The sequence below is a fragment of the Babylonia areolata genome, chromosome 18, assembly GCF_041734735.1.
Source record: "Babylonia areolata isolate BAREFJ2019XMU chromosome 18, ASM4173473v1, whole genome shotgun sequence".
NCBI classification, from domain to species: Eukaryota; Metazoa; Mollusca; class Gastropoda; order Neogastropoda; family Buccinidae; genus Babylonia; species Babylonia areolata.
The window spans coordinates 22,106,837-22,119,336 of record NC_134893.1 but is presented as its reverse complement, the minus strand read 5'-3'; the positions used below and the strand labels follow the sequence as shown (position 1 = coordinate 22,119,336).

At 45.9% G+C, this 12,500-nt stretch overlaps 1 protein-coding gene across 3 annotated transcripts in view; it reads left to right on the top strand.

Annotated features, from left to right (window-relative positions):
* The window catches only part of LOC143292566 (HHIP-like protein 1), a 27,031-nt gene that overhangs the window by 1,268 nt on the left and 13,263 nt on the right, over positions 1–12,500 (top strand). For all 3 annotated transcript variants that reach the window (XM_076602982.1, XM_076602983.1, XM_076602981.1), the window contains exons 2-9: positions 1–84; positions 1,109–1,334; positions 2,640–2,927; positions 4,346–4,431; positions 8,740–8,915; positions 9,273–9,419; positions 10,956–11,085; positions 12,216–12,358. The exon at positions 1–84 is cut by the window's left edge and continues 476 nt beyond it. In XM_076602982.1, coding sequence (XP_076459097.1) covers positions 1–84; positions 1,109–1,334; positions 2,640–2,927; positions 4,346–4,431; positions 8,740–8,915; positions 9,273–9,419; positions 10,956–11,085; positions 12,216–12,358 — 1,280 coding nt within the window. The remainder of the gene's footprint in view (positions 85–1,108; positions 1,335–2,639; positions 2,928–4,345; positions 4,432–8,739; positions 8,916–9,272; positions 9,420–10,955; positions 11,086–12,215; positions 12,359–12,500) is intronic.

The window sequence follows — 12,500 nt, the reverse complement described above, 5'->3', positions numbered from 1 at the left end:
CAGTCTCCTGCTGTATGATGACCTGTTTTGTCAGCACGTGGGCTTGGTCGATGTGGACTACTGCTACCCGGATTTGCTGACCAGGTTAGTTTTTATTTTTGTTTGTTTGTTTTGTTGACTGCCTGAATCATTTTTTAGTTCTTTGACAGGCGCAAGTGTTAAATGGAGTGTATTTACAGTTTTGTTTGTGGCTTTGTATAATGTCGGGGTGATGGGGCGTTGATAGAGTTCAATAGGTCATGTCAGTATTTCTTATCGTCCTTGTTGTACATAATGTTTTCATGTGTAGAAAAAGGGGCGTGCTGATGGCGTTTGCAAGGTTCATGTGGTGTTTTTTGCCTTTGCCTGTCGAAATTTTTTTTCTGTACAAAAAGGCGTGCGTGCGTGCGTGCGTGTGTGTGTGTGTGTGTGTGTGTGTGTGTGTGTGTGTGTGTGGTGCGTGCGTGCGTGCGTGCGTGCGTGCGTGCGTGCGTGTTTGAGTTCATGCGTGCGTGTTTGAGTTCATGCGTGCGTGCATGCATTCTTAAGCAAGAATTCGCTTGATATTTTTGTCTCAATTTCTCTGTTTGGCTTTTTTGCCTGTGAAATGTTGAGACATTTTGAAAGCATCTGCTTGCATTTTTGTTGTTGTTGTTTATTGGCTTTAAGTTCAAGATCCAGTTACCGATGATAGTACAATAGAGGCGACTGATTGTAAGATTCATTTACATAATTTTATTTCTTAATTATTGGAATATATCGTACGTATCAATGTTAGCAAGTAATGTGCAATCTTTCTTTCTTTTCTTTCTTTCTTTACTCATGTACTTACTTATTCATTTATTGACTTATCTATTTGTTTATTCATTCATTTATTTGCTTGGTTGTTTGTATATCTATCTATCTATCTATCTATCTACTTATCAATTTGTTTATTCATTCATTCATTTGTTTGTTTGTTTGTTTGTTTATCTATCTATCTATATATCTATTTGCTTATCTATTTGTTTATTCATTCATTTATTTGTTTGTCTATCTATCTATCTATCTATCTATCTATCTATCTATCTATCTGTCTATCTATCTATCTATCTATAATCATGTCCATTTATTCATTTACACCACACAGCTCATTTCTGAACGGCGAGCTACAACAACAGAAGCAAACAACGGAAGGATGCCTGTGTCTGGAGCCGGTGGCGCAGAATCTGACGTCGCCCGTGTTCGCAAGGCATGCTGGGGACGGTAGCGGAAGGATGTTTGTGGCAGAACAGCCAGGCGTCGTGCGCATCCTCTACCCCAGAGACGGGCGTCTGCTGCCCACTCCCTTTTTGGATATCTCATCACGTGTAAAAGTCAGTGTGTTGACTGATGTGATAATTGGGCAAAGAGAGATAGTATGAAAAGCAAAATATTCTCTTTTTTTTTTCTTCTTCTTCTTCTTCTATGTTTGCATTTTTAAAAAATTTTTCATTACACACACACACACACACACACACACACACACACACACACACACACACACACACACACACACACACACACATATATATATATATATATATATATATATATATATATTATATATAAGAAAAGATAAAAGAAGCAAAAATAAACGTATTCAAATCTGGCACAGAATGAGGTGAGTGAATAAGCTAATAAAATAATTTAAAAGAATACAATATCACACACACACACACACACACACACACACACACACACACACACACACACACACACACACACACACACACACACATATATATATATATATATATATATTGACGTGAAGAGCCTACTGTTGTTGATATTTTTTTTATATTTTACCGTTCTTGGTATTTTCCTCAGTGCTTTCTGCAAGGAGCGGAGCCCAGGACACGAAAAATGCGTGAACTGTGTGTGTGTGTGTGTGTGTGTGTGTGTGTGTGTGTGTGTGTGTGTGTGTGTGTGTGTGTGTGTGTGTGTGTGTGTGCATACCTTGAGCCATTTGTATTTCTCTTTTTATCACAACAGATTTCTCTGTGTGAAATTCGGGCTGCTCTCCCCAGGGAGAGCGCGTCGCTACACTACAGCGCCACCCTTTTTTTTGTTTTTTTTTTCCTGTGTGCAGTTTTATTTGTTTTTCCTATCGAAGTGGATTTTTCTACATAATTTTGCCAGGAACAACCCTTTTGTTGCCGTGGGTTCTTTTACATGCGCTAAGTGCATGCTGCACACGGGACCTCGGTTTATCGTCTCATCCGAATGACTAGAGTCCAGACCACCACTCAAGGTCTAGTGGAGGGGGAGAAAATATCGGCGGCTGAGCCGTGATTCGAACCAGCGCGCTCAGATTCTCTCGCTTCCTAGGCGGACGCGTTACCTCTAGGCCATCACTCCACACTCACTTGCGAAATCATGGGGAGAGCAGCCCGAATTTCAAACAGAAAAACATGTGACGAGACGTGATGCAATGCAATACAATACAATACAATACAATGCAATACGAATACAACACAACACAGCACATAATCAGCGAAGTACTCACTCATCCACTCTTTAAAAAAACAAAACAAAAACAACAACAACAACAACAACAAACAAACAAAAAAACAAAAACAAACAAACAAACAAAAACAACAACAACAAAACCCTACATTCCCGGCGTTTCTTACTGCAAGGTGAGTCGGTCCCGCGGTGACGAGAGAGGCTTTCTGGGGCTGGCGTTCCATCCCAGGTTCTCCGAGAACGGCCGCTTCTTCGTTTTCTACACCATGCGGCTGACTGGCGACGACTCTGAGGAGGGGCTGTGGAACAACACTGAGGATTTGGCCATCCCCTTTCTAGACCACAAGGTCAGGGTCAGTGAGATGAGGGTGTCCGCTGCCAGCCCTCACCAGGCGGACTCAGCCTTCGAGAGAGTTCTACTGGAGATTGGGGAACCCTACCCCAACCACAACGGGGGAGAGGTGATCCCTTTGAAATAATTTTTTGTTGTTTGTTGGTTGGTTGGGTGGTTTGGAGAGGGTGCGTGTGTCTGGGTGTGTGTGTGGACTCGATGAGTGTGTGTGTGTGGAGGGGGTTGGGTGGGGGTCGTGGGCGTCCTCCCTGATTCCCATATTCCTTTTTCGCCAGTTCCATATTCGCCTATCACTGAACTGGTGATGTTGTCTTCAGTTTAACGTCTTTCCACTTGAAGTGATATTAGACGAAAAAAACAACAACAAACAACAACAACAACAACAAAAAAAACCAAAACAACAACAACAAACAAACAAACAAAAAACCGTAGGGGTAGAGGTTGTGAGAGGGGGAGGGGTAAAAGTGTGTATATGTGGAGGGTGAATAGGGAGAGACAACGCTAGGGAAAATGGAAACGTTATAAACGCCAACATCAAACAACTATAACATCTATAACAAATGTCCTATAGGACTATGCAGCAAACCTTCTGCAATAACAAATAATATATTGGAATTGTTAATAACACATTCAAAAGAACTTTTGGTGAAGTCTGGCAAAAAACATTTTAGATTCTGACATTCGAATATTACATTGGTTGCTAGAAATATGTTCTCCACATATGCATCTGACATCTTTGCTGAACTTAGTTATAAAAGCGTTCAGTTTCATCCTGTTTGATAAGGTAAGAATCTGCCTTAATCTTATTGAATTACTGTCTGTATTTGCCTTTTTGATAGTTCCCGGTTGTTGAACATTAAGGAGCAGATGCTGATGATCTTAATGTGCCTGTGTCAAGTTCTTCCATAACGCCTGGTTTAACTTGCCGTCCAAAAATTGTGAGAGAGACTTCTATTCTCCAAGCTTTTGTTCTCAGCTTCTCCACAAGTTTATATTTCGCGTCTCTGTCCACGCCTCTTGTTAAAAAAAAATCGCATTCTTTGGTATCTGTCCATGAACATATTTCAGTACTCATCCATGGACATGTGTGTGTGTGTGTGTGTGTGTGTGCCTGTGTGCCTGATTGTGTCCGGGTGTATGTGTGTGTTTGAGTGTGTCTCTGTGTGTTTGCATGCGTGTGCGTGTACGCGTGTGCGTTTTTGAGAGAGAGTGGAGTCTGAACAGGTGGAGCGGAAATGGCGGATAGGCAAACAGGACAGTGTCAAATTCTCAAGAGGCAATTAAGAGAAGCGGCACGATCAAAGAGTTGGCGATTTGGAACAGGCGAATCTGTGTGTGTGTGTGTGTGTGTGTGTGTGCGTGTGTGCATGCGCGCGCTTGCGCTCACGCCAAAATATACTTTTCCTCTCTTACCAAAAAGTACATTGCAGCAACAAGAGAGAGAGTGAGAGAGAGAGGGAGGGAGGCGGGGAGGGAAGGAGGGAGAGAGAGCCGTTAACTGAAGACGCTTGATACATGTGTCTACAGATACTATTTCTGGATGATGGATACCTGTATCTGTTCGTTGGGGATGGAGGAGGTGGCGGTGATCCCTACAATTTGGCGCAGAACAAGTCGGTATCTATCTATTTATCTATCAGTCTATATATATATATATATATATGTGTGTGTGTGTGTGTGTGTGTGTGTGTGTGTGTGTGTGGCTTTGCGTGTGTGTGCGTTGTTGTTGTTGTTACTATTGTTGCTGTTGTTTATTCATTCATTTATCTATTTTTTTGCATTTTTTGCTCCAGTGTTTGTTTCATTTTCTTGTTTGTCTTTCCTTGTCTCACTGGTTCCCCGCGGGCTCTTGCCCCCCCTCCCACCCCCCCTCCCGCCCCATCCCAGCCCAACCCCAACTTTCCCACTCATTACCTCCTCAACCGCCCCCCCCCCCCACCCACACACAATCCCACCCACCCCCGCCCACCTCCTTCTTGGCGAGTCTTTGAGGGAGGCACCGTGGTGGCAAAGGGGGGGTTGGGCGTTGGACATCAGGGCCAGGATGCATGAGGCAATCTCTGCGGTGCCAAGTTTGCTTAGAGTTGTGCATATAGCTAAGTTAATGTAGTTTCCTGTGGAGTTAGGAATATTCTTGACTATAAGCAAACTATACGTAGTTTCCCCGTGGAGTTCAAAATATTCTTCTTTTTTTTTCTTTTTTTTCACCCCATCATCTGCACTATTTCAGTGGCATTACTTCCACACCGCTCATATAGATTCCTCCATACTCGGCCGCACCCGGATTCGTCCGTCACAGTTCCAGCATCGGCAGTCCACAGGGAACCATCGATGTTAGGTCGCCAGGAGGCCACACACCAGAGGAGACCCTGCACTGCTGCTGGGTCACTTCGGTGGTGTTCAGTGGTGCCTTTTCTGATTTAATCGACTTGCCGATGACTGTGTCGTGGATGATGCACGCTAGGTATTTTCTTGTCTCCACGACACACCGAACACTAACGTGGATCACAGGATCTTTGACGCGCGACTTTGATGATCTGCGTGTGTATACACACGAAGGGGGTTCAGGCACTAGCAGGTTGGTCTGTACATAATCATGTTAACCTGGCTGATCGGGAAAAACTCCCACCCTTTATCCACCGAGATTCGAACCCGGGCGGACCCTCAGATTGAAAGCTCAACGCTTTATCCACACGGTCCTCCAGGTTGGGGGTTTGAATTAGGCTAACAACCCGGTTCTGTAAAAAGAAGACTGTTACAGAAACTGCAACAACAAACTCTGAGAACTGCTTGGTCCAGGAGGGGTACTCTCTGGTAGAGCCCATGACGCGAGCTGGTGAAAGCCCTTGGGAAGCCAGTGCGCCGACAACTCTTCTGACGACCAAGGCCAAAACCAGGATAGGGACCTGGAACATCAGAACCCTATACGAGACAGGCAAAACAGCTCAAGTCTGTCGTGAGATGCAAAGGTACAACTTGAAGATTCTAGGCCTATGTGAGACAAGATGGACAGGATCAGGAAGAACGCAACTAGTGAGTGGAGACACCATCATCCACTCTGGACAGGAAGAAGGCCAACCCCACACCCATGGAGTAGCGTTGCTGATGACACCTGAAGCAACACGAGCACTGCTGTCCTGGGAGCCTATGTCACCAAGGATCCTCACGGCACGCTTCAATTCAAAGGGCAGGAAAGTTACCATCATTCAGTGCTACGCCCCTACCAACGTGGCAGTCATCAAAGAGAAAGATGATTTTTACCAACAAGTCCAAGCAGTCATAGACAAGACACCCAAAAGAGATATGAAGATCCTCATGGGAGACCTGAATGCCAAGGTAGGCGCCGACAACACAAACAGAGAACTCATCATGGGCAGACACGGCACTGGAGTACAGAATGAGAATGGAGAACTTTTCATAGAGTTCTGCACCTTCAATGACCTGGTCATTGGAGGCACCTTGTTTCCCCACAAGACCATCCATAAGACCACGTGGGTTTCCCCTGACGGCAAGACCGAGAACCAGATCGACCACATCACCATCGGTCGTAAGTGGAGACGAAGCCTGCACGACGTCAGGGTAAAGCGCGGCGCAGACGCAGCATCGGATCACCACCTGGTTGTGGCAGCACTCAAAACCAAGCTGAAGGCCTACAACGACCAGGCCGCAAGACCATCGCACAAGTACAACGTGCACAGCTTGAAGGAGAAACTCAAAGCAGAAGAGTTCAAGATTGAATTGAGGAACAAGTTCAGTGTGCTTTCCCAACTCCCAGAGGACTCAATAGAAGAACATTGGCACAGCCTTCGAGAGACCTGGACAACAACTTGCAAAACAGTCCTGGGCAAGAAAACGAGGAAGCACAAAGAGTGGCTATCAACAGACACCTGGACACTCATCACTGAGAGGAAGCATTTGAAAGACCAGATCAACTGCACGCAAGATCAAGCCGAGAGACATGAGCTACAAGCACAGTACTGGGAGGCGAACCGACAAGTAAAGCGAAGTGCGAGAAAAGATAAAAGAACCTACATCGAGGAACTGACAGCAGAAGCTGAGAGTGCAGCAGGTCAGCGGAACATGAAGCGCCTGTATGAGATCACCAGGACACTCTCCGGGAAAAACAGCAACCCAAGCCGGCCCGTCAAGGACAAAGACGGAAACACCATCCTTGGCGAAGAACAGCAGAGAACAAGATGGGCGGAGCATTTCAAAGAAACGCTCAACCGACCAGCACCACCCGCCCCACCAGACATCCCGCCACCTACCAAGCTCCTCGACATCAACACCAACCCTCCCAACAAGACCGAGATCGTCAAGGCCATCAAGTCCCTCAAGTCAGGAAAGGCAGCCGGCCCAGATGGAATTCCACCTGAAGCTCTGAAGGCCGACATCCAGACTTCAACTGAGATGCTGCACCCTCTCCTTTGCAAGATCTGGGAACAGGAGCGAGTGCCAAAAGACTGGAAAAGAGGACATCTTGTAAAGCTGCCAAAGAAAGGGGACCTTTCATCCTGCAACAGCTGGCGGGGAATCATGCTGTTGTCTATTCCGGGCAAGGTACTGAGCAGAATCATTCTTGAGAGACTGAAGAACGCTTTGGACAAGACACTTCGGGACGAACAAGCAGGCTTCCGACAAGATCGCTCGTGCACGGATCACATCGCAACCATGCGCATCATCATCGAGCAGTCCCTGGAGTGGCAGACCCCCCTGTACACAGTCTTTGTCGACTTTCAAAAAGCTTTTGACAGTGTCGACCGAGATGTCATCTGGAGACTGATGTACCACTATGGATTTCCACCAAAGTTTGTAACCATCATCCAGCAAATGTACGAAGACGCCACCTGTCAAGTGATCCACGACGGGAAACTGACGGAACCTTTCAGTGTGCAAACCGGCGTCCGTCAGGGTTGTTTGCTCTCACCGACCATTTTCCTGATGGTGGTTGACTGGGTCATGAGGCAGTCTACAGCAGATCGGATGACAGGCATACAGTGGACTTTCACTAAACAGCTGGAGGACCTAGACTTCGCAGATGACATAAGTCTTCTCTCCCACAGGCAGCAAGATGCGCAGGAGAAACTATGTCGTGTGGCAGAAGAAGCTGAGAAGACTGGACTCCAAATCAACATTGGGAAAACAGAGGTCATGAGGGTCAACAACAAGAAGCAAGATCCAGTGCAACTACATCAAGAGAACATCAAGGAGGTTGACAAGTTTGTCTACCTAGGCAGTGTTGTCAGCAAAGACGGGGGGACGGACGAAGACATCAAGAGCCGTATCAACAAAGCAAGACACGCCTTCAACACCCTTCGACCAATCTGGAGATCGACAGCCCTCTCAATCCGCAACAAGATCCGGATTTTTAACACCAACGTGAAGTCGGTTCTACTCTATGGCTCAGAGACGTGGAGAGTGACAAAGACCAGCACCCACAAGCTTCAGACATTCACCAACAGATGTCTAAGAAACATCCTGAACATCAGATGGCCAGAGGGTGTCTCCAATGAAGAACTTTGGAACATGGCAAAACAGACCCCACTGGAGACGGAAATCAAGAAACGGAAATGGGGATGGATAGGCCACACACTACGCAAGCCTGCAACAAACATCACAAGACAGGCTCTTGATTGGAACCCACAGGGGAAAAGGAAAGTTGGCCGTCCGAAGCAGACCTGGCGGAGAAGCATTGAGGCAGAGACAAGGGCGGCCGGAATGACGTGGGCCGAACTGAAGAGGACCAGCCAGAGCCGGGTGCGTTGGAGGAGTGTTGTTGCGGCCCTATGTTCCCCACGGAATCAAGAGGAATAAGTCAAGTAAGTCAAAGTTTATCCACACGGCTATTGCGCCCGTCAGATCAGTTCACCCCGATGGCCGTAAATGCTTGGGGGACCTTAATTAATCCTTTACACTTCCAGACGGACCCTGCTGGGCAAAGTGCTCCGTCTTGACGTGGACAGTCGCCCCGACCTGCCCTACACCATTCCCCCGGACAACCCCTTCCTGCACGAGCAGGGGGCACGGCCCGAAATCTTTGCCCTCGGTGTCCGGAACATCTGGAGGTGTGGGGTGGACCCTGGCAACAGGGAGACAGGTGACTTTCCTCCCGTTGACCGTCTTTGTGCCGTGTGTGTGTGTGTGTGTGTGTGTGAGTGTGGCAGGGTGGGCTGGTGGGAGGTGGGAGATGGTGTGTGTTGTGAGTGATGTTATACTGATATAGTTAATCCTGTGTGCTGTTCATACCACATGTATTGTTGAATGCGCTTAGAGACGCGGTGAAAGCGCTACACGAATGCACAGTCTTCTTTTTCTCTGATAATGACGGTTATTATCATCATCATTATTATTATCATTAGTATTGTTATTGTTAGCATTTATGTTTCGGTTTCAATTTCAGATTGACTAATTGGTTGTCTGACTAATTGAATGATTGATTGATTGGCCCCGCCAGGAGAGGGGGCGGGGCGGGTGCTGTGTGGGGACGTGGGGCAGAACGCCCACGAGGAGGTGGACGAGCTGAGGGCGGGAGCCAACTACGGGTGGAGGCCCAAGGAGGGCTTCGCCTGCTTTGACGAGGACACGTGCCACCTGCCCATAGGTGAGGGGGGAAAATAATCATGCGTTGCCACGGAGGGCGCACTAAGCGTCATTCTGAGGATTTTTTTTTCCGATATTTGCAGAATCAAAAATTCGAGAAAGGCATGTTCCCAAAGCTACACTTTGATATTTTATGTAGGTTTAATCAAACCAAAAATGTAATAGTTTAATTACAGTTCATAGCAAAGCGGACATGATGGTGAAAATGACATGAAGGCGAAAGTGACATTTGAAGTTGACAGAACTATCTTGATAAGAGATCCATTACAACGGAGGTTTATATCTTTATTCAAATCAATGACTCTTTGTGAAAATAATCATCACCCCTTTCTACATTTTCAACCATTATCTCATGTAAATGTTTTACATAAGAATACACACAGGAGCATACGAAGTACAGCTAGTTATCCATGATTTCTATAAACATGTACACTGATCTACATCATTTTGTAATATGTTCAAACATGTTTTGTCAAAGTTTAGAACATATTAATTTCGACAAAGTTTACTTGCTTTGATCAAAATGATTAATACACTTTTTCAGCGGCCCACCTTCCAACAATGTTGTTACAGGCAGAATTCAAAAGACCAACCCATGGTAGCTAAACAGCGCCTAGTGTTGATCATAGAAAAGAGACTTCTTCGTTCGTGAGCTGCAACTTCACGCTCACTCGCATGTGCACGAGTGGGCTTTTGCATGTATAACCGCTTTTACCCCGCCATGTGGGCAGCCATACTCCGTTTCCTTGGGGTGTGCATGCTGGGTATATTCTTCTTTCCATAAACCATCGAAGGTTGACAAAGATTACAGGATCTTAAACGTGCGTATTTGATCTTCTGGTTGCGTAAACACACGAAGGGGGTTCAGGCACGAGCAGGTCTGGTCTATACATATGTTGACCTGGGAGATCGGGAAAAAATCTCCACCTTTTACCCACCAGGCGCCGTTACCGAGATTCGAACCTTGGACCCTCAGATTGAATGTCCAGCGCTTTGACCCTTTCAGTTTCAGGTTTTTTTGGTGTTTTGTTTTGTTTTTCAAGGAGGCACCACTGCGGTCGGACTAATCCATGTACGCTACACCACATCTGCCAGGCAGATGCTTGATCAGCAGCATAACCCAACGCGCTTAGTCAGGTCTTGAGTGCATACAATCTTTTGTGTGTGTGCCTATCAATGTGGATTTCTTCTACAGAATTTTGCAACCCCTTTGTTGACATGGGTTCATTTTCAGTGCGCCAACTCTGTGTGTGTGTGTGTGTGTGTGTGTGTGTGTGTGTGTGTGTGTGTGTGTGTGTGTGCGTGTGTGTGTGTGTGTGTGTGTGTGTGTGTGTGTGTGTGTGTGTGTGTGTGAGAGAGAGAGAGAGAGAGAGAGAGAGAGAGAGAGTGTGTGTGTGTGTGTGTGTGTGTTTGTATGTTTGTGTATATACGTGTGCGTGTGTGTGTGCGTGTGTGTGTGCGTGTGTGTGCGTGCGTGTGTGCGTGTGTGTGTGTGTGTGTGTGTGTGTGTGTGTGTGTGTGTGTGTGTGTGTTGCAGACAACGAGGAACTACCTGTGCACAGCTACCCGCATTCGGTGGGCAAGTCGGTGACTGGCGGACAGTTCTACAGGGGCTGTGAGAGCCCGGCGCTGGAAGGCCGCTACATCTACGGGGACTACGTGTCTGGGTGAGGCGGTGGTGTGCCACGACTCTTTCGGCTCTGTCTGCTGCCTGCCTGTCTGACCATCTCTGTCTCTCTCTTTCTCTCTATGTCTGTCTGTCTCTGTATATTAAATAATTGAACTTCTTGTTTTTGACATCCCTCTTTTTGTATTTATTGGATGTGTGTAGATGGTGAACGTGTGTAATGTTTCAATGCTCCCAGGGGGCAAACGAAATAAACTCCTTGCCTTGCCTTGCCTCTGTCTCTCTCTCTTCTCTGTCTCTCTGACTCTCTCTGTCTCTGTCTCTCTCTTTCTGTGCCTGTCTCTCTGTTTCTGTGTCTCTCTCTTTTTCATCTGCCACTTTCTCACGAACTGTCTCCTCCTCCTTCACAGTCTTTGTCTCTGTCTCTCTCTCACTCTTCTCTTCTCTCTTCCTCCGTCTCTCCCTCCCCTCTCTCCTTCTCTCTCTCTGGTTCTGTCTGTTTCTCTCTGGTCTCTGTCTGCCTGCCTGCTCGCCTGTCTCTGTCTGCCTGCCTGTCTGTCTGCCTGTCTGCTTGTCTGTCTGTCTGTCTGTCTTCACCAAAGAGTAGATCTTTTCACATCCAGTCTCATTATTTAGCTTGTTTTTGGAATGATATGTCATCCAAATCTAATATGCAGATACGCATTCAAGCAGCAAAACAAAGTTATCACATTTACAATGGTACTTGATTTTGACACAACCAAATATAAGCACTGGAATATCCGTGAATACTTTTGCCAATCTTAACACTCAGTCTCAGTTTTCCTGCATTTTTTGTTGTTGTTGTTGTAGTTGTTGTTGTTGTTTTGAATTTTGTTTTGATTTTCTCATTTGCATTTTTCATCATATCAATATCGCTCATCTTCATTTGGTTAGCATACAACTTCATTTAAAAGTTTATCAGAAGACTTTGTCGTTCGTATGGAGAGCGTTAAAAGTTTATCTTTAGACTCTGTCGATAGTAGGGACAGCGTTAGATGTTTATAATTAAACTGTATGTATGTTAAACGCTATTGGTTTTTGTTTTTTGTTTGTTTGTTTGTTTTATACATTTAAAAAAAATTCTTTTTCATGTCAACAAATCACATTCACTCAAACAACTAAACAATCTGGAACAAAACTCATACGCAGACGACTGTTTTCCTTGGAAGAAGAGGAGAGAGGGGGAGGATGGACAAACCGGGATTTGAACATGTGTGGGGATGACGTGTGCTTCAACGGCCTGACCAGCGATTATGACGTGCACATCCTGTCCTTTGGTCAAGATGAAGACGGTAGGGTGGGCCCCTTCTTTGGACTTAGCAGATTTGAGTCGTTTGTTTTGTGAAACTGTACGGTGTTGTGTGGTGTGAGGTGTATGAATATAGCGGCGAGCATTTGGCCTCATTCTTTTTAAAAAATTAATTTGAAGTCGTA